At 35.4% G+C, this 21,068-nt stretch overlaps 1 protein-coding gene across 1 annotated transcript; it reads left to right on the top strand.

Annotated features, from left to right (window-relative positions):
- Positions 1 to 1,613: 1,613 nt before the first annotated feature.
- Positions 1,614 to 20,405, top strand: plod1a (procollagen-lysine, 2-oxoglutarate 5-dioxygenase 1a). The gene is made up of 17 exons (XM_016286312.1): positions 1,614 to 1,622; positions 2,296 to 2,429; positions 2,526 to 2,689; positions 3,943 to 4,055; positions 4,237 to 4,300; positions 5,602 to 5,699; positions 6,106 to 6,237; positions 8,765 to 8,886; positions 9,042 to 9,146; positions 10,203 to 10,328; positions 11,725 to 11,866; positions 11,945 to 12,058; positions 12,173 to 12,238; positions 15,099 to 15,203; positions 15,293 to 15,439; positions 16,669 to 16,794; positions 19,734 to 20,405. Exons 1-17 carry the CDS (start codon positions 1,614 to 1,616, stop codon positions 19,887 to 19,889), a joined length of 1,923 nt encoding a protein of 640 aa, XP_016141798.1. The 3' UTR covers positions 19,890 to 20,405.
- The last annotated feature ends 663 nt before the right edge of the window (positions 20,406 to 21,068 follow it).

Consider the following 21,068-nt stretch of genomic DNA (forward strand, 5'->3'; position numbering starts at 1 on the left):
TAAAACTGTAATTTAAAAACAAGAAAATTTGACTGTAAACCAGTAAATTCAACAATGCACACTGCTATTAAAATCTGTTTTGTAGCTTTAACATACTGACAACCACCATAATAATGCAGCTGGTAAAAGAGAAAGCCACATGAAGAATCAAAGCTAAGTAGCTTCGCCACAAGCAGAAGGTTATACTGATATATAGAAGGTGCACAGAGTCATTCATGCAAACACTAAACACCCATCATGGTAACACACATGATACTTAAATAATGCATTCAACTTTCATTAAACAACAGAAGATGCAACATAAAGCCCAAATATACATAACTAATAACACAAACTATTAAAAAAACATGATTATTTAAACAAAAAACTTTCAAATGTGTGTCATGCAGGGAATTCTGGGAATATCAGTTTACCGTTTTTGACTTTAGATTATACATTGATTTGTTATTTTTACTTCTAAAAACTGTAACAGCATTTTACCGTAAAATACATGGTTAGATATTTTACAGTTTTTCCCTGTATATAGTACGGGAACTTACTGTTAACCTATTAACAGTTTTTTCCCCTGGCGTTTTTACAAAATGTTGTTACAGTGATTGAGCTTGGTAATAAAGTGGAACGTTTTCTATCTATACAGCACTAAATCTCATCTAAACACTTTTGATTAATCGTTTAATTTGATGAACTCATCTGCTTATCAGCATTTGAGAGATGTAGTCAGTCAGTCAAAACAGTTTTGAGGTTAATCTAGTTTTGTTTCTTTGGAAAATAGTCATCTGTGACATTGGTTTATGTTGACTGTCAAAGTTTGTGTCTGTTTGTTAATGAGGGATTCGTGGACACGTCAATGTCCTCGATTTGTGCAGTAAAAGATATCATTTTTATTTTGAAGTAAAACGATCAAATTAAACCCTTGAGGTAAGATGGGCCCGTGGAACTGGCACAGAAGGACCCAAGTGGCATGCTGGGGGTGTTATTACTTTTAATACTTTTTGTGATCAATGGGGTTATAGGCTAAATAATTCAAATCATTCAGTTTAGAGTTGCTTTTATGACTAATCCTGGGCAATTAAATATGTAATTATGCCTGTATATATGTCATAGCGTAAATTTACTTATCAGATGAATCTTTTGTACTTGGCTTTTGCGCTGTCTGTCGTCGCTTATTCAATTATTCAACTAAATTGTCAAAATACAATTTTAAATTGAATAGTAGATTTAGTATTTTAACACCTTAGTTGATGCATCATCATCCTGTATACTAAACTTGCCAAAAATAGAATTCTCAACATTGCTATAAATCATAAAGCATAAATCATTAGTACTGTGCCTTTGATTTATTATTCTGATGTATATAACATATTATAACAATATTAATCTAGTATCATCCTGCACTGTAAAAAAAATCCGTAAAATTTACGGTAAAAAAACGGCAGCTGTGGTTGCCGGAATTTTACTGTAAAAAATATGGTAGCAACGTTTTAGGTTTTACGGTTTTAACTTAAATGTAGTTAAATACCATAATTTCATTAACTGATATAATGTTAATATACCAACCTTATTGAAGTACTGAAATCTGTTTTGTACCTTTGTAATACACTAATAACCACCAAATGCAGGAGGTGATGAGAAAGTTACATGATGATCCAAAGCCCATCACAAGCAGCTTTTAAATAATAACATATATAGAAGGTGCACAGTGTCATTCACACTAACGCTAAACACCATCACGGTAACACACATGAAACTGAAATAATGCAATAAACATTAATTTAACAGCATTAGGTGTAACACACAACCCTAACATACAAAACTGATAAGAAAAAACTAAGAAGAAACATAGTTATTTCAACAAAAAAACATCAAATTTGAAATTCTGGGAATGTCAATTTACGGTTATTCACTGTAAATTATACGGTCTTTTTCCACTTCCAAATACGGTATACTACCGTAAAATTAATGTCCAATACATGTAATGTCCAGTACAGTTTTTCACCGTATATAGTAGGGGAGTTTACCGTTAACCATTTAACAGGTTTTTACTGTAGCATTTTTACAGTCTTTTACCGTTAAATTCACAGTAATTTTTTACAGTGTGTCACATACAGCAGATACTACCATGATGCATGCTTAAAATCCCAAAACTAGGCTTACTTTTCGCAACAAAAGTGTTATTTCTTATGTTTTTTTTCTTGATTTCAGGGTTAAATATGACCTTGACATTTTTGTTAGATGCACCCTATATAACACAGTTCACAGCCTTTAATCTGCAGACATTCCTCTGCTGTTTTTTAGGTTCTTGGGAGGGGTGAAACATGGAAAGGTGGAGATTACATGTCTCCTCCAGGTGGAGGGCAGAAGGTGCGCCTGCTGAAGTCTGCTCTGGAGGACATACAGGACGAGAACAGAGTCATTCTTTTTGTGGATAGGTACTAGTTATGTCCATCATAATTATGTCTGTACTGTCTCAGCGATCAGTGCTGATCATTGGCAGTAACGATTGTTTATGCTTGGGCTTTCCACAGCTATGACGTGATCTTTTCTTCTGGTCCGAGAGAGCTGCTGAAGAAGTTTCAGCAGGCCAAGCACAGAGTTGTGTTTTCTGCCGAGACGCTCATCTGGCCGGACCGTCACCTGGAAGACAAGCATCCTCATGTCAGAGAAGGGAAGAGGTTCCTTGGAGCAGGAGGCATGTATTCCTCTCTTGTTCTGTTACCGTTACTCAAGAGCTTTAGATGTACTGTTAGCTCTGTTAGCTCAATTCGGTGTAGTTCTGGATTCATGAATGTTATGAATCATTATTTACACAAATTTCACGTGATATGATACGAGTTATTGGTGTGTTCAAGTTCTCCTGGGACGTTCATTTAGTGGTTGGAAGTGAATACACAACGTTAAATCTCCTTAGTTGGCACAAGATGTCAATGTCCTTTTCTACAAACAAATACAGCAATATTTTTTTTGAATTCTACTTCTGCAAAAGGATGAATGAAGATTGTGCATCAGTGTGTTTTTGCTTTTTTATGTTTTTATTCAACTTATGAAGGTGTGTAACCTGATTTATTACATATTTTATCATAATTGTGCAATACTATAATATTTTGTATATGCAATTTTGCTAGTTTTATTTTAAAAACAAAAACAAAATGACAGCCAACTCAGAAACTGGAGCTCAAAGAAAATAAAGTGTTCCCCACTCATAATTATGACACGAAGTCATAATTATGGTGTTGATGTGCGTTCATCTCATAAATACGTTGCATCGTATGTTTCACCACAAAATCAAAAGAGTAAATGAATACATTTGATTTTGTTTAAATACAAAGAGGCTCTTTTTAGGACCATTAAGATCACGTTTTATTATTGTAATACAACAGTAAAAAAAAAAAAAAAGTTGTGCTGTTCAGTATACTATTAAAATGTCTTTGAAAAATCATTACAATTCAAACGACATATATACAATTATACTTTACTTTTCTGATTAGAGTAGGTGCTATAATTGGGTTTTTGTTCATTTCAAAGCCCTAAATTAAGCGATTATGAAATTATTAGTTTAACAGTGGATGAATGCTAAAGTTTTGGAGGCAATGGTGCGTGGAACAGAATGGAAGCAAATCATTGCATGTGATAATCCCTTGTATCATCACCAACTAAATCTCTTTTAACCTTGTATATTCTAGTCTTTGTACAGAGTTAACTTTACCAAGAAAGAACTGCTTTACTAAGACGTTTGAGGCTTCTTCCTTTTTTAATTTCCTTTCTCACAATCTCTCAGAATGTTCCAGAAACACTCATACTTATAGAGGGATGTCAAACAGATGAGAAATAATCAGACTAATAATTAAAAGATAAGCTTAAATCATCCAATTACACATTTAAACCAGATAATCATAGGTTGTTTTGTGTCTATTTATAGGCTTTTTCAAATGTTTTTTTTTCTAGGCTTCATTGGCTATGCACCCAATCTTAAAAAGATGCTTTCGGACTGGTCAGGAGCAGACAGTGACAGTGACCAACTCCATTTCACCAAGATATATATCAACCCGGAGAAAAGAGTGAGTGTTTGAGTATAGTTTGTTGGATATAGCGTGGTTTCCTAAAACTTTATTGCTCCGTTTTAAGATCTTTAGGCTTGTTTTCAGAATGCACATTCAAGTTCACAGTTTCAGTAAAGACACATATTAAATGTGTTTATGCTGCGTTTTATCATTTTCTTCCCTGTCATTTCCTCTTTAGAAGTCTATAAATATAACTCTGGACAACAAGTGCAGATTGTTCCAGAATCTTCACGGAGCTCTCGGTAAGTGTATCATTTTGTGTTCTTACAGCCTGCTTTAGAAATAAAGCTGTTTAAGGAGCCTTCTGCAAAATTCTCACTAGCATCAGCTCTCTGAAGAAAAACATCCTTTTTTATGGCCTCCAAAGTGCAGCGTCAGTACAGTTCTCGCTCTCTGATACCTGCTGGGAAGTTTCCTCTTTCTGTAGCCTTTCGGTTTAATGAGGAATCGCTAATGCAATGCTTTGCCGAGGGTCTCAAATGCTCTTGTTTGAGTTTAAAGCTGTGCTCTGCTCGCCTCGCAGCTGCAGTTTTGACTCGCTGCCAGATTGTGGGAGTTGCCTGTAATGGCATTTGTGGCTGTAATGTCAGAGCTGACTGTGAGATGTGCCTGTGCACACGTACACCATCGCAGCTGGACACTACAGCCCTGGTGTGCCACACTGCAGCTTGAGTTTGTGTCCGGTTTGTTATAATAGCACATAAATACTTAGGCATGCTGCCATTTGTAAGAGATGAATAACTATAAAGTAAACAAGGGCTTGTAGACTACTAGTTCATATAAGTTCTCATTGTGTGGATCAGTAATTCAGTTTCAAATGTCTGTTTAAATTGACCTAAGGAACTATAGTGACGTTTTATCCTTGAGATCCACAAAATTGGCTTCTTCCTGGTCCCAAAATGTATTTCAAAGAAGAAGAAAAAAGGCTACACTTTAATTTAGGCTGTGTTGTTGCAGTGTAATCATGCTGTACATTTAAGTACAGAGTGATGTTAATTGACAGCATGTACTTATTAAAGGGTTAGGGTTTTGATTTATCATGCAATAATTTACTGTTATTGCATCAGTAAGTACAAGTAATGTGAAACAAGGACACTGTACAGTAAAGTGATACAAACACTGTAAATGCATTGCATATTAATATTGATGCAGTAACTTTCAGTAAGAAAGCAAGAAGAAGAACATTAAGAAACATTAGTGTGATCCCTCATTCATCTTCAGTTAATATCACATCCATGGAATTCATTTCCTGGTTCTTCATCGTCTGAAAAGTTCACCGTTTCAGTTTCAAAAGGCTGTTTACAAAGCTTCCTTTCTCTTTCCAGATCAGAGTTATCCATTACAGATACCCGAGAGAGATTCTTTCAAACATTTATGGAGGAGATCCTTTATAAGTGAGCCAGTGGATACTTCTGGCCATTTAACTGACCATATAACTACTACACAATGATTGAAGCAGAATTCAACTGCAGCACTGAATGATTATGTCTGTGGAATTTTAATCAGAATGTTAATGCTAATAATTTTTTAATTGCATGAACAGATGAGGTGGTGCTGAAGTTTGAAGATGGACGTGTGCGAGCCAGAAATGTGCTTTATGACACGCTGCCTGTTATTATCCATGGCAACGGACCCACCAAAGTAAAACCATTTACTGTTATGATCCAAAACTCTTATGACTTATTAATTAGTTCCGTTGTTTTAGGTAAATCAAACAAAACAGTGCAACACGAGCAAAACATTTTATAAATCAAAGCCACAAATTATTAATTTGTGTGAACAAATTCTTAATTCATGGCCATAATATCTATTTTTGTTTTTATTCCGCATGTTATGCGAGGGGCTCCGTACAATTTCATGATTAAATATTCTTGTAAAAATAGATATCATAAATTAATCAAGTAAATTAATAAAAGTCAAATAGCTGCACATTTTCACTGTTTAAGTCATAAGCATTCATAGACACTTCTATAAGTAGCTAAAACATATAGATTTCAGCAGAAATGTAGCTTTAGCTGAATAATTGTTTGTCTTTTTTAATCTGCAGGAGAGTGAATATCCGGTGGTGGTCATTGGGATCTTCATCCAGCAGCCCACACCCTTTGTCACTGTGTTCTTTGAGCGCTTACTTAACCTCAAATACCCCAAAAACCGGCTCCAATTATTCATCTATAATCAGGTAAAATATTATGTTCAGTTTATAACTATAACTCTGCATGTTTTAACAGTTAAGCAGTAACACTTTACAATAGCTATGTTTCCATTCAAAGTTACGAATTAAGGCCTTTTCACACTGAGCGCGAAAATCGGCGCGATGACGCTTTTGAATCGAAACAGTAGATCACTATGGGGCTATTCACACCAAGCGCGATCATTCGCCACGCAAAAAAAGCGTAAAAAATTTTTTTTGTCCTGTGTGTCGATTTTTTCCCCGTCGCTCTGCGGCGAAACGGGCCGTCCAATGACATTTGAGCTTAGATCACGTGCCCGGAGCAGCTGCCGTTGCTCAAAAGGGCGAGAACAGATTTATTTTCACATGTTCTTAATATAATTTATATTAATTCTCCACTGAATTATGTGATCTGGAGAGCACTGTCCATTTTCTTCCATGTGCGCGAGTGTTATGAGTCAGAGCGCGTTCACACTTAAGATCTTCCGTATTAAAAAAAAAGTCGAGTGAAACATTTTTCTACACATGAAATATGAGAGCAAATAGACATGATTATGATGATATATTTTCTGTGTGTTTTGTATGCAGCTCATGGTATTTTTTATAACAATAAAGGATGTTTATGACAAATGATAAGTGTAGCATTATTAAACATACAAAGAGTGCATGTCTGCCTATTATAGAATCAAAATCAACTATAGATCACAATCGGAAGTTATTACAAACACTCGATGATGGTTTAAAATGGATTTTAAGCAAATACATGAATAATTACATAAATTTTCATGTGTAGCTTGTAGCTCTAATTATATTTTAGGATGTATTCTTGTAAGCATTATAGATAGTTTGTGTTTCTGGTGTAGAACCAAACTATATTTATCTTAATTTAATGCTGTATATTGAGCAGCGGACAATGTTAAATCCATATACGAAATACATATCTGAGGAAAAATGCGTTGTTGGTCGGCGCCACCTAGCGTGCAGGCGTGAATTAGCAGAAGGCGATCAATGGTTTCGTGCTCGGTGTGAAAGCACCATTCGTCGGCGATTCGCCTCACTTTTTCGCATCGCGCTCAGTGTGAAACGGCCTTTAAACTTGTGTGCAAAATTGGAATATCGCATAAAAAAAATATCACCAAGAAAAATTTAATTTGCTGCAGCAGGAGAAGGCACTGTATATAATCATTTTTGTATACAATAAATGACGAGCTTCAGAGCGCGCAGATGAAACGCCGGTCATGTTATCTTATTTTCAGAGTCTGCTGTTTAGGAACGCAGTTCGGGGAGTTAATTATATCGAAGCACTTGGACGAGACTTTGCACAAGCATTTTGGAATGACAAAACTAGCATTTCAGATGCTGTGCAATGTCCAGCTTTATACTGTCCCATAGGGATGCACCGATATGAAAATTTTGGCCGATACCGATAACCGATTATTCTTTATTTTTGAAAGCCGATAACCGATATGTTGGCCGATAAATCTATATCCAAATTGTTATATACTTTTTGAGAGCCTGATTACAAAAAAGGTCTCATCATTAAAAGCCACATCCCAAACACTTCAACATAAGCAGCCTAGTTTGAACGGTGTACGTTTAAAAAATATTTTTACTCTCCCATTACCAAATTTAGTCATAAAAAAGCCTTACAGTCCCACCGCAAAGTCACATGTCTTTTTTGATGCGCATTAAGGAATTTAATCGGTAAAAGTCTTTCCATCGTAGTTTAGACTCATGTTTTCTTACTGGATAAGACATTTATCTTACTTAGTTGAGTACACAAGTTTTATGCACATTTTTAGAATTCATGCGCATCTTGGCATTTCCATCCAGCGTTTTTTTTATGCGATATCCCAAAATGTGCATACAAATAGCTGGATGGAAACATAGCTACTAAGGTTTCATTTGTTAACATGAACTAGGGTTAGGGTTAGGGTTAGGACTAACCCTAACAATGAACAAAACTTGAACAGAATTTATTAATACTAGACTATATTCATTTCAACACTTACTAGTACATTTTTTAACTCAAAAGTTGTATTTGTTAACATTAGTTAATTTACTGTGAACTAACATTTATATCGTTACTAACATTAACAAAGATGGATAAATGCATTTACAAACGTTAACAAATGGGACTTTATTGTCAAGTGTTCACAAATAAGCTCTTAAAATGACGAAAGTCCTTATTGGAGTTTATTTTTAAAGGCATAATGAGGTAATTATGTATAAAATGAGCATTAAATGTAACTTAAGAGTTATGTGAATCAGGACATGTGAATAAGATCAGTATCAGGAAACTGTTAAATACATTGTTGAGCATCATATGATATTCTTTTCATAAGTTGGGTCTTTATTGTTAAAGGCGTATCAGATCAGATTGAATGTCATTAAGCAGCAGTTTTTCACATGAACCTTTTGTATATTAATGAATCGGGTTGCCTACGTTGTTCATTATTGCCATTCTTCATAGATGTTTTTTTTATGTTCAATACATATAATGAGGAACAATACTTTGGATTTATATCTTTTGCAGGAATCACACCACGGACCCCACGTACGCACATTTCTAGAGTATCACGAGTCTGAATACCAGGGTGTGAAGCTGATTGGACCAGAGGAGGATATAGATCCTGTGACCTCACGTAATATTGGCTTGTGAGTGGGCTTTTCAATATTTATTTTTATAAAAAAATTAAATTTGAATACTTTAATGACCATATCAAACCGCATATAGTTTGGCATTGCACAAATGGCTCCTTTGTGCTTTGAATATTCCATTGATCTCGTTTTTTCTATTTCTATTTCTGCAGCGATATGTGTCGAGACAACATTGACTGTGAATACTTCTTCAGCGTAGACGTGGACGTGGTTTTAAAGAATGAAGACACACTTAGAATCCTTATTGAGCTCAATAAGTAAGTGAAGAAGTAAGACCTGGAGTATAGAATGAACTTGACAAATGAAGGCAAGGCTATGTTTTCTTTGTTTAGGTCATGTCCTCTATTGAAATATAGTAATGTAACTGGTGGTAAAGCTGTATGGACAGCATGCACAAATACTACACGTACAGTAATGCACTTAAAATGGAAACCTGTGGGTCAAATTGTGGAGGATTGAAAAAAAAAAATGTGAATGTGTTTTATTACATGCCTTACATGAATTATACTACTTTCTAATGAATTTTCAGCATCATTACTCCAGTCTTCAGTGTCACACGATCCTCAGAAATCATTCTAATTTGCTGATATGCTGCTCAATTCTTATGGTAAACATTACTTATTAGTATTAATGTTGAAAACTGTTTTGGCTAATTAATATTTTTGCGTAAACTGTGAAAGACTACCATTCAAAGGTTTAAAAAGACATTACACTTTATTTGCTCGGTTTTATTTTGTGAAACCTTACTACGTATATGGAATAACCGTTTTATAAAAGCAATAAGCCCCATGAAGCCCCACTCCGCTCCACGTCGTACCTAACAATGCCCCTTAGCTGTTATAAATTCACTGTAAACCACGGCTTCACGGGGCTTATTGCTTTATTAAATTAATCAAAAGTGACCGTAAAGATATTTATAAAGCTACAAAAGATTTCGGTTTTGAATAAACGTTGTGTTTTCCAGCTTTCATCAAAGAATCATGAAAAAAAATGGATCATGTTTTCCTTAAAAATATTAAGCAGCAAAATCTGTTTTCAGCATTGATAATAATAAGAACGTTTATTAATAACTGAGCACCAGTAATCAGCACATTTATATGGTTTCTGAAGGATGGTGTGACACTGAATGCTGGAGTTTCCTGATATTGATATTTCTGATACTGATTTTTATTTATTGATTTTTTTTAACATGTTCAGATTCGCATAACTCTTAGGTTTAATGCTCATTTTATATATACTTACCTCATTATACCTTTAAAGCCATAATACTTTTTTTCTAATGATTTGATTGTAATCATTTTTGTTTTTCATAGGCCTTTCATTGCACCAATGATGACCAAACCCAGGCTTCTGTGGACAAACTTCTGGGGCGCTCTCAGTGCGGACGGGTACTACGCCAGATCAGAGGATTACGTGGACATAGTTCAAAGACACCGCATGTAAGCTGGTGTTTAGTTCATTTCATTTGTTTTGTGATATGATTTGAGAATCCAGAGATACACTTCCAGTCAAAAGTTTTTGAACAGTATGATTTTTAATGTTTTTATTTTTTTTTAAAGAATTCTCTTCAGCTCACCAAGCGTGCATTTTTGCACGGCAAAAACAGTAATATTGTGAAATATTTTTACCATTTAAAATAACTGTGTAACAAAGTTCATAAGTCGGGAAGAAGGAGGCGGGAACCGGCGAACATTTAAACAAACTTTAATAATAAAATAAACACAAAACAGCGCGACAGCCCCTCGCGGACGACTGTCGCGCACAAACAAAACACAAAATAAACTCCAGGCCTGGTCCTCTCTCGTCTTTCCCTGTCGTCACTCCTCCTTTGTATCCTTCCGGAGCTCCTCCGTGAGACTCGAGACCGGTGAGTGGTGCAGGTGTCGCGCATTCGCAATTACTCCACCGGCCTCGCTCCGTTCCCACGGCTCTCGGCCCCGCCCCTCGCAACACAAACTGGTTTCTATTTGAATATATTTTTAAATGTAATTTATTGCTGCGGTACGCAGCTGAATTTTCAGCATCATTACTCCAGTCTTCAGTGTCACATGATCTTCAGAAATCAGTATAATATGCTGATTTGATGCTCAAGAAACATTTTTATTACTATTATCAATATTTAAAAAAAAGTTGAGAATTTTTCCAGGATTCTTTGATGAATAGAAAGATCAGCATTTATTTGAAATAAAAAGCTTTTGTCACATTATACACTATATTCAAAAGCTTGGAGTCAGTATAATTTATTAAGGTTGTTTTTTTTTTTTTTTTGGGGGGGGGGGGGGATTATAGAAATTAATATTTTAATTTAGCATGGATGCTTTTAATTGATCAAAAGTGATGATAAACACATTTATAAATGATACAAAATATTTCTATTTCAGATAAATGCTGTTCTTCTGAACTGTCGATTCATCAAAGAAACCTGAAAAAAATTCTACCTTGCTGTTTAACAATTATAATAAATGTTTCTTGAGCAGCAAATTAGACTTGATTTCTGAAGAATCATGTGACACTGAAGACTGGAGTAATGATGCTGAAAATTCAGCTTTGATCACAGGAATAAATTAGATTTTATAATATATTTAAATAGAAAACAGTTATTTCAAATAGTAAAAATATTTCAAAATTTGACTGTTTTTGCTGCACTTTGGATCAGATCAATGCAGGCTTGGTGAGCAGAAGAGAATTCTTTAAAAAAAAAAACATTAAAAACATTACGGAGGTCTAGTATGATGAGTATATTTCACTGCTCAAAAAAAATATGAAGCAAGTCTTTGAAATTCATCAAACCGGGGCGAATGGCAAACATGTGACTGTTCTCCGGTGCCTCCACAGGGGTTTGTGGAATGTGCCATACGTCTCTCACATATTCCTGATGAAAGCCGATGCATTGAGGACTGACCTCAAAGATCCTGACCTGTTTGAATCCGCAACGCTAGATCCGGATATGGCCTTCTGCTCCAAAGTTCGAAACAAGGTCAGACATTAAACTCAAGAAATAATTATATCTTACAAGTATATATTGCTGATTGATATCTATAAATTTCATTCCTAGGGCGTCTTCATGTTCGTAACAAATGTGCACACTTATGGTCGAGTTTTATCAACTGAAAATTACCAGACAAACCACTTGCACAATGATCTCTGGCAGGTCTTTGAAAATCCTGTGGTAAGATAAAATCACAACAACATTTCATTGAATATTATACAAGACATTCTTGCTTTATTGTTTGTTAACGGTGTGTTTTTGCCTTATTGTTCTTTAATGTTTTCCCTGGAACAGGAATGGGAGGAAAGATACATTCATGAGAATTATTCCAACGTTTTGAAAGATGGTTTCATAGAAACGGTGAGTTTTCAAACGAGGCATACGATCGGAGGCGTCATGCACGTGCCCCCTCAGATTCTTGAGCCAAGTGGATTTCGAATGCAACTTCCAAAATACAAAAATATAGCCGAAAATATATTTTTTATATTTGATAATCACACCGGCGTGATTAGATCGCTCTAAGTGTGGCACAGCATCAGCTGCTAAATACAAATCTGCGTTTGCTGGCTGGCGCTGAGTGTTTTTAAGCACGGCGCATTATAACCAATCACACACGATTCTGTTGAGCTTATGAATGCAAGGACCAATCAGAGGCGTTCAGATGAGTCACTGAAACACGCCGTTTTGTTCACTTGCTCGGTGAATGAATTCTGCTCTCTAATGAATTCTCTCATCAGAAACAACAAAGTGCAGATGAGCGTAATGAGAGTTTAAATGTTCTTTGCTTTCTTCCTGTACAGTGAAAGTGTTATAGCTAGTGAATTACAATGTTTTTATTAAATTCACATTAAATACAAAGTCAGTCGTATTAAAAATATTTTATGGCATGGCACCCAAGTAAAAAGATGGGTTTTTATGCAAAGTTAATAGATTACAGTATTAGGCAACTTTGCCCATCGTCCATTATAGATCAACTATCTTAATCTATAAAGGTGCAAAACGCATTTACTTACACATATTTGAGAATCGAGATATCAACACGTTTGGGAATATTTCGAATAAAAAGGGAACAAAAAAAATGAATAAAACACAAGCCTATATCAGTTATACGTGTCGTGGCTGCTGTGTCTTCACTCGTGCCCCCACAAAAATATTGAGTGCGATAACAGCAGCATTTTCTGAAGATTACAGTTTTTAATATTACATACTGTATAGCATTATTGTCCTGTCTTTGAGACTATAAGGCTAGCTTTCAAAAGCTTGAGGTCAGCAATTTGTTAAAGGTGACGTATCATGAAAATCTGACTTTTCCAGGTTTTGAGTGCTATAATCAGGTCCCCGGTGCATCTACCAACCAAGGAAACGTGAAAAAGATTAACCCAATTACTTTGTTTTGGGAAGCCTTTTTCTGCAAGCGTCTGAGAAAACAAGCGCGTCTGATTTCGCTCCCTTGGTGACGTGGCAAAGGGATCTCATTATAATATTACCGCCCCTTAATCTGTAAATTTAATGATTCATCAACACGGCTGGGATCCATTTGCAGTTTTATTTGAAACTTAATTAAACAAGTGGAGGTCAAGACACAGATTAGGCAGTATCGTAGGGCAGACAGAATGGGGATCATAGACAGACCTGAGATCGGGGCAGGCAGATATCATTCAGAAACTGAGACAGTCTTTGGTCAGTGCAGTGTGGCAATCCAATGTCGATAGTCCAGTATCCAGAGCACAAGTCCAAGGGGCAGGCAGCAAATCAACAAGAGACAAAAGGCAGGCAGAGGTAATAACAGAAGGCAGTCCAATGTAACCGGAATAACGCTCAGAGATGTTCACCAAGGCAAAACAAGACTACACAGAGAATCTGGGTGAAAGAGCTCATTAAATAGTCTAAAGTAATGGGGAACAGGTGTGGGAGAATGATCAGTGACAGCTACAGGGCTGATGGGAAATGTAGTGCGGGGAGTAAACTAGTACTCTGGTGATGAAGCCCTCTGGTGGCCAGAAGAGAGAGTAACAGAAGCGCTCTCCGTAACAGTAAACTTCCACTCAAGGCACCGTCATTTTGATTTCGCAAGTGACAACGATGTACCAGTTCTAATGCCATGGTGAAAGTTTGAGCGAAACATGCTAACTGTTCTGTCTTTGGCAGCACAGACGAGCACAGAACACTATTTAGAGTCCCAGCCTCAGAGGAGACAACAGAGCAGTGCATTGATTTATTTAGGCTACTGTATATTGCTGCCGCCACACAGATCAAAAATAAACAAGCAATTTATTTCCCAGCTGTTTACCTTCACAGACATAACTGTTTTTGTAACTTGTGTGTTTTTAACGTAAACTTGTGTGTGAATGAGAACTTAGTTTAGTACTCACATGCTGTGACAGCCGCTTTCTGTGCGTGTGCTTCAAATGTGTGCGCTCAGAAAACCTTATATCTGAAGTTTAAACTCATATGGTTTAAAACGCATGATTTCAGCGCGATAAACATGATAATCAGAACCAAAACAGATGTTTTTAGCAGATACGAGCTGTAAAGGCACAGCTGTATTCTGGAAAAAGGGGTGAGGAGCAGCAGCTCATTTGCGTTTAAAGACACAGGCCCGAAAAACAGCTTGTTTCTGCTTCCACTCAAAATAGGCATTTTCAAAATGATATAATAAATGATCTGTGGGGTATTTTCAGCTGAAACTTCACAGACACATTCTGGGGACACCAGAGACTTATATTACATATTGTAAAAAGGGGTATAATATGTCACCTTTAAAGAAATTCAGCAAAGATGCATTAAATTTATCAAAGACTTTTATAGTGTTACAAAACATTTTTATTTCAAATGTGTACTTTCTATTCATCAAATAACCATAGTTTACACAAAATATTGAGTAGCATAATACCGTATAATACAGTACACATAATACAGTAGCACCGATAATAATCAGAAATGTTTTCTTGAGCAGCAAATCAGTATATTATACTGATTTCTGAAGATCATGTGACACTGAAGACTGGAGTAGTGATGCTGAAAATTCAGCTTTGATCACAGGAATAAATTATATGTTCAGACTGAAAACAGTTATTTAAAATGTTTTATAATGTTTCACAATATTGCTGTATTTTACTGTATTCCTGAGCATCAGGAAAAAACTCAAACTCGTACTGACCCCAGACTCGTGTCCAGTCGTTTGTGAAGTCATTATACTTGTTTGTAATTCTCTGTGTAGCCGTGCCCTGATGTGTACTGGTTTCCTGTGTTCACCGACGTGGCCTGCAAACATCTCATTGAAGAGATGGAACATTTTGGCCAGTGGTCAGGAGGAGGAAATACGGTATGTTGTGGTTTTCCTGTACCATCCCCATGCTATTTACTTTACTTTACGATTTACTTGAGCATGATTATGACTTCTTTTGCTTGTAGGACAATAGGATCCAAGGAGGATATGAAAATGTCCCAACTATTGATATCCACATGAATCAGGTGGGCTACGAAAAAGAATGGCAGAAGTTCCTTTTGGATTATGCAGCGCCGGTCACTGAGAAAATGTTTCCAGGATACTACACAAGGGTAAGACTTACTTTGTTCTCCTGAAGAAGTCATTATATTTGTCTTGAACTCAACTCCCCATAAAAAAATGAAAAGAAACAATTTTGCTTAGTGTTTTAATAGCATTTATAGTATTTTTGTTGTGCACATTACGGTGTGTTTGAAAGAAGTCTCTTAAAGCTCAGAGATGCAATTTTCGATCAAAAATACACTAAAAACAGTAATATTGTGAAATATTATTACAATTTAAAAAAACAAACTGTTTTCTATTTTAATATATTTTATACATAAATAAATGTAATGTATTCCTGTGACCAAAGCTGAATTTTCAGCATCATTACTCCAGTCTTCAGAGTCACATGATCTTCAGAAATCATTTTACATGCAGATTTATTATTTCTTATGGTAAATAATTCTTATTATTATTAATGTTGAAAACAGTTTTTGCTGTTTAATATTTTTGAGGAAACTAATACACTATGATTCTAAAGTTTGGGGTAAGTGAGATTTCATTAAAATAATAATAATACTTTTATTCAGCATGGATGCATTAATTCATTCATTGAATGATACAGTAAAGGCATTTATAATGTTACAAAAGATTAATATTTCAAATAAATGTTGTTCTATTCATCAAAGATTTAAATATATATATATATCATGGTTTCCATAAAAATAGTAAGCAGCAAAATCTGTTTTCAACATTGATAATAATAAGAACCATTATTAATAATTGAGTATCAATAATAATTGATAAAACTCGAGCAGCAAATCAGCATATTACAATGATTACTGAAGGATCATGTGACACTGAAGAGTAATGATGCTGAAAATTCAGATTTGATCACAGGAATAAGTCACATTTTAACATATTCACATAGAACACAGTTATTTTAAATTGTCATAATATTTCACAATATTACTGTTCTTACTGCAGTTTTGATCAAATAAATGCAGCCTTGGTGAGCAGAAGACACTTTCAAAAAATCTTAATTTGAATAACTTTAGACTAGTTGTGTAAAAATGAAGACATTCCTGACTGGGTGATGTTTGCATGTCAGCATGAAGCAGCGTCACACATTTATTTCCAGTGAAACCAGATATTTGAGAAACTCCAGATATAATGAGATATAATTATTTTATTCTCATGGTCTGGAAGAGTGGCCATTGTAATATGTACCAGAGTGGAGGTGTTTTCTTTGAATGCTGCTTGATGACTCTGCCTCTGTGTGTGTGTTTGTCTCCTGCAGGCTCAGTTTGATCTGGCGTTTGTAGTCAGATATAAACCTGATGAACAACCCGCACTAAGACCACATCATGACGCCTCTACTTTCACTATCAATATAGCGCTCAATCAAGTGGGCATTGACTATCAGGTGAGTGAAAACATGCTGATGATGCTTGGCTGTGCGATGCAGTTTTCTTTTTGTTAAATGCTTGTATGTTACACTAAAAAAAGTTAAACGACTGTGTCATTTAAAGTGCATTTTTATATTGTTCTAACTGAAAATCTTGTTTTCCTGATTACCTTGAATCATGGTAACTGACTTGTTACTGTTTTGTTCAGTTGTCTAAAAGCAAATAACACTCCCCATAAAAAAAAATGAAAAGAAATTATAGATAAGATAGCATTATAGTATTTTTGTTGTGCAGAAAACATACTGGTTAGCTTTACTAAGTGCAGAAATGATTGTGGGTTTAAAACAAAACAAAACATAGACTTTAGTGTTCTTCTAAATTTTAATGATTTGCTTTTGGTTGATTTAATTATTTGAAATGTATGTGTCATTTAAAGTGCATTTTTATATTGTTCTAACTGAAAATCTTGTTTTCCTGATTACCTTGAATCATGGTAACTGACTTGTTACTGTTTTGTTCAGTTGTCTAAAAGCAAATAACACTCCCCATAAAAAAAATGAAAAGAAATTATAGATAAGATAGCATTATAGTATTTTTGTTGTGCAGAAAACATACTGGTTAGCTTTACTAAGTGCAGAAATGATTGTGGGTTTAAAACAAAACAAAACATAGACTTTAGTGTTCTTCTAAATTTTAATGATTTGCTTTTGGTTGATTTAATTATTTGAAATGTTGAAATACCTGAAACTGTAGTTTCCAGCATGCTTTGCATAGGACTTAATGGGGCAAAATAGTTGCATTTTTTGAAGTTTTGTTTGTCTGTTAGAGCCTAATGAGAAAACAACTGGATAGTTTAATGTTGTGTTTGGATTTAGAGCCACTTCAATTACTTTGCTTAGGGCTGAGGATGGGTATATAAAGACTTATTAAACAGTTAAATCTTATAATTCAGTGATGTGACAGAATAATAAAAAAAACACACACATACACACACACACACACACACACTCACACTCACACTCTCTCTCTCACACACACACACTCACTCTCACTCACACACACACACACACTCTCTCACTCAGACACACACACACTCACACTCACTCAGACACACTCTCACTCACACACACACACACACTCTCACTCACACTCACTCAGACACACTCTCACTCACACACACACACACTCTTACTCACACACACACACACACACTCTCACTCACTCACACACACTCTCACTCACACACACACACACTCTTACTCACACACACACACACACACTCTCCCTCACTCACACACACTCTCACTCACACACACACACACTCTTACTCACACACACACACACACACTCTCCCTCACTCACACACACTCTCACTCACACACACACACACTCTTACTCACACACACACACACACACTCTCCCTCACTCACACACACTCTCACTCACACACACACACACTCTCACTCACACACACACTCACACACACACACTCACTCTCACTCACACACACACTCTCTCACTCAGACACACACTCACACTCACTCAGACACACACTCACTCACACACACACACACACACACTCTCACTCACACTCACACACACACACACACTCTCACTCACTCACACACACACACACTCTCACTCAGACACACACACACACATATATATATATATATAAATTGGCTGTAACAAATTTGAGTATTTTTTAAGTTGGCCAAAGTATAATTGTTCAGTGTAGTTTAATGCAATGTTTAAATATTATTATTATTATTAGTATACAGAACCTAATCTTATATATACATATATATATATATATAAATTGGCTGTAACAAATTTGAGTATTTTTTAAGTTGGCCAAAGTATAATTGTTCAGTGTAGTTTAATGCAATGTTTAAATATTATTATTATTATTAGTATACAGAACCTAATCTACAGTAATATAAATATATGGTTTCTTCGTATCTTGAATTTAAGGCATGCAAACTATTGGTTGGTAAAATGTTAATGTTGTAACACAGCAGCTCTCCTGAAAGAGTGAGATGTGGAGATACAGAAAGTGTCTCTGGCCTGGGAAGGCCTTTCAGTCTATTCTTTTTGGATGTAAATTATTATAGTACATATTTCCTTTGCATCCCGATTCTCTCCTTTTTATGGAAGCCCGTTTCTGCCACTGAATAAAACAAATAGAAAAGGTAATTGTGACCTTTTTTATCTCACAATTCACAATTTTTCTCAGATTTTTCTTTTCCTCACACCTTTAAATTGCATGTTAAAGTTGCAGTTGCATGTTATAAATTCAGAATTGTGACATATCTCACAATTATGAGAAAAAGTAAATATTGCGAGATAAGAAATGTTTATATATATCACAATTCTGACTTGATAACAGCAATTACGAGAAAATAGTTAAGAAATGCGAGTTTATATACTGCACAACCACTTTGTTGGAACCACAACTGATTCTGAGGAACTACATTGTTTGGCTGAAGAATACTGTTTTTATTAATATCATTATACTTTACTTGCTCTGTTTTATTCTGTGAAACCTTACTACGTATATGGAATAACCATTTTATAAAAGCAGAATCAGGCAATTTTTGACTCCGCTTTGCGTCGTGCCTAACAACGCCCCCTTAGCTGTTATAAATTCACTGAAAAACCAAGGCTTCTTGGGGCTTATTGCTTTATTATATCTTGGAATTCTGTCAAAAAAAAAAAATGTCTGAATCATGACATTGATTCATGTAAACTCCGAAATTACGAGGAAAAAGTCAGAATTATAAGATTAAAGTCACAATTACCATTTTTACTATTCATTCAGTGTCGGAAATGGGCTTCCATGCCTTTTTCATGCTTGTAAAGTGAAACAATTCCCTTTAATTATGTGTCTGCTATTTTGAAGCGGTTTGACGGAACAAGAGCCGACTGTATTAACGATCCGTGACTTTCTGTTCAGGGTGGCGGCTGCCGGTTCTTGAGGTACAACTGCTCCATTAACGCTCCCAGGAGAGGCTGGGCGCTCCTGCACCCCGGACGCCTCACTCACTACCATGAGGGCCTGCCCACCGTAGAGGGGGTCAGATACATCGTTGTCTCATTTGTGGACCCTTGAACTACTTTTTATCGGAAACTTGGATTTGCTTTGAATTCAGAAGACTCTAGAATAATCAAATCATGTTGACAGTGCCTTAGATTGTGAATATGCCAGTGTGTATATATATTTTCCATGTTTTACGTTACGTAGAGGCATGTTTTGATAACGATCGATGAATGTCGAAAGCAGTTTGACAGATCACTATGCAATATGTGACTTCTATGCAGTGACATTTCACTCGTTTATTTATTGTCATGTATTGAAGGGATTATTCCATACAGATGACGTGGATTTTGAAAATGTGTCTGTCCTTGCTTTGACATTCAGGTTTATTGAGTTGTTTTCTTTGTTGATGCCCTTCAAGCAATTGGTGCTGCTGTTTGAAAACAGTCTGACAAATGGTTTGTTTTCTTACTGCTTAGTGTTGCTTGTTTAGAGATGTATGTTCTTGTCTTGTTATGGATAAGTCATGTCATGAATTTTGAAAGAAAACAATAAAGAAGAGAAAACATTGTAATGGTTAATGGTATATAATTATGTCGTCAAAAAAATGAAAGTCCAGTCAATTTTTAACCTGTATGATTTTCACAAAAAGAAGCAATAGTACTTGTGTTGTGTCTGCAATTTGATTGCTTTTTTCTTTAATTTATCATCTCAAAATATGTTTTTGCTCTGTTATGAAACTGAAATCATTTTATGATTTAGAAAATAAATACATAAAGTAGCATAACAATGTGTTTGAGCTTCTGGCAAAAAGTCAGGCTTTGGTACCCTGAAGGTTTAATTGGTCTAAATTAGGATTTTTATTTTTATTTTTAGTCTGTCTTTAATTTAAATAAACTCCTGACGTCTCCACGTTAATCTTTAATATGTTTCCAAGTGTTATTTTAGAAAATGTAAACTTATAAAGCCACGTGTAACCTGAGACTTTTCTCTTCACAGTTGGTTAAATTACAAAAAAATATGAATATCAATTTTGCATATTAAAATTCAAGAATGTATGAGGTGGATTTATGTTTGTATGTCATGTACAAATCCCTGGCTTTTTTATTCAGATTTCACTGAATAAAAACATCTCGGTTATGTATGTAACCTTGGTTCCCTGGAGATGCTGCGATGACGTCATCGCTTCGGGGAACACCTTCGATGTGAAGAATGTCTGAAGCCCTTATACCATCATGCCAATTCATTGGCCAA

The sequence above is a fragment of the Sinocyclocheilus grahami genome, unplaced genomic scaffold, assembly GCF_001515645.1.
Source record: "Sinocyclocheilus grahami isolate Dianchi unplaced genomic scaffold, SAMN03320097.WGS_v1.1 scaffold208.1, whole genome shotgun sequence".
NCBI lineage: Eukaryota > Metazoa > Chordata > Actinopteri > Cypriniformes > Cyprinidae > Sinocyclocheilus > Sinocyclocheilus grahami.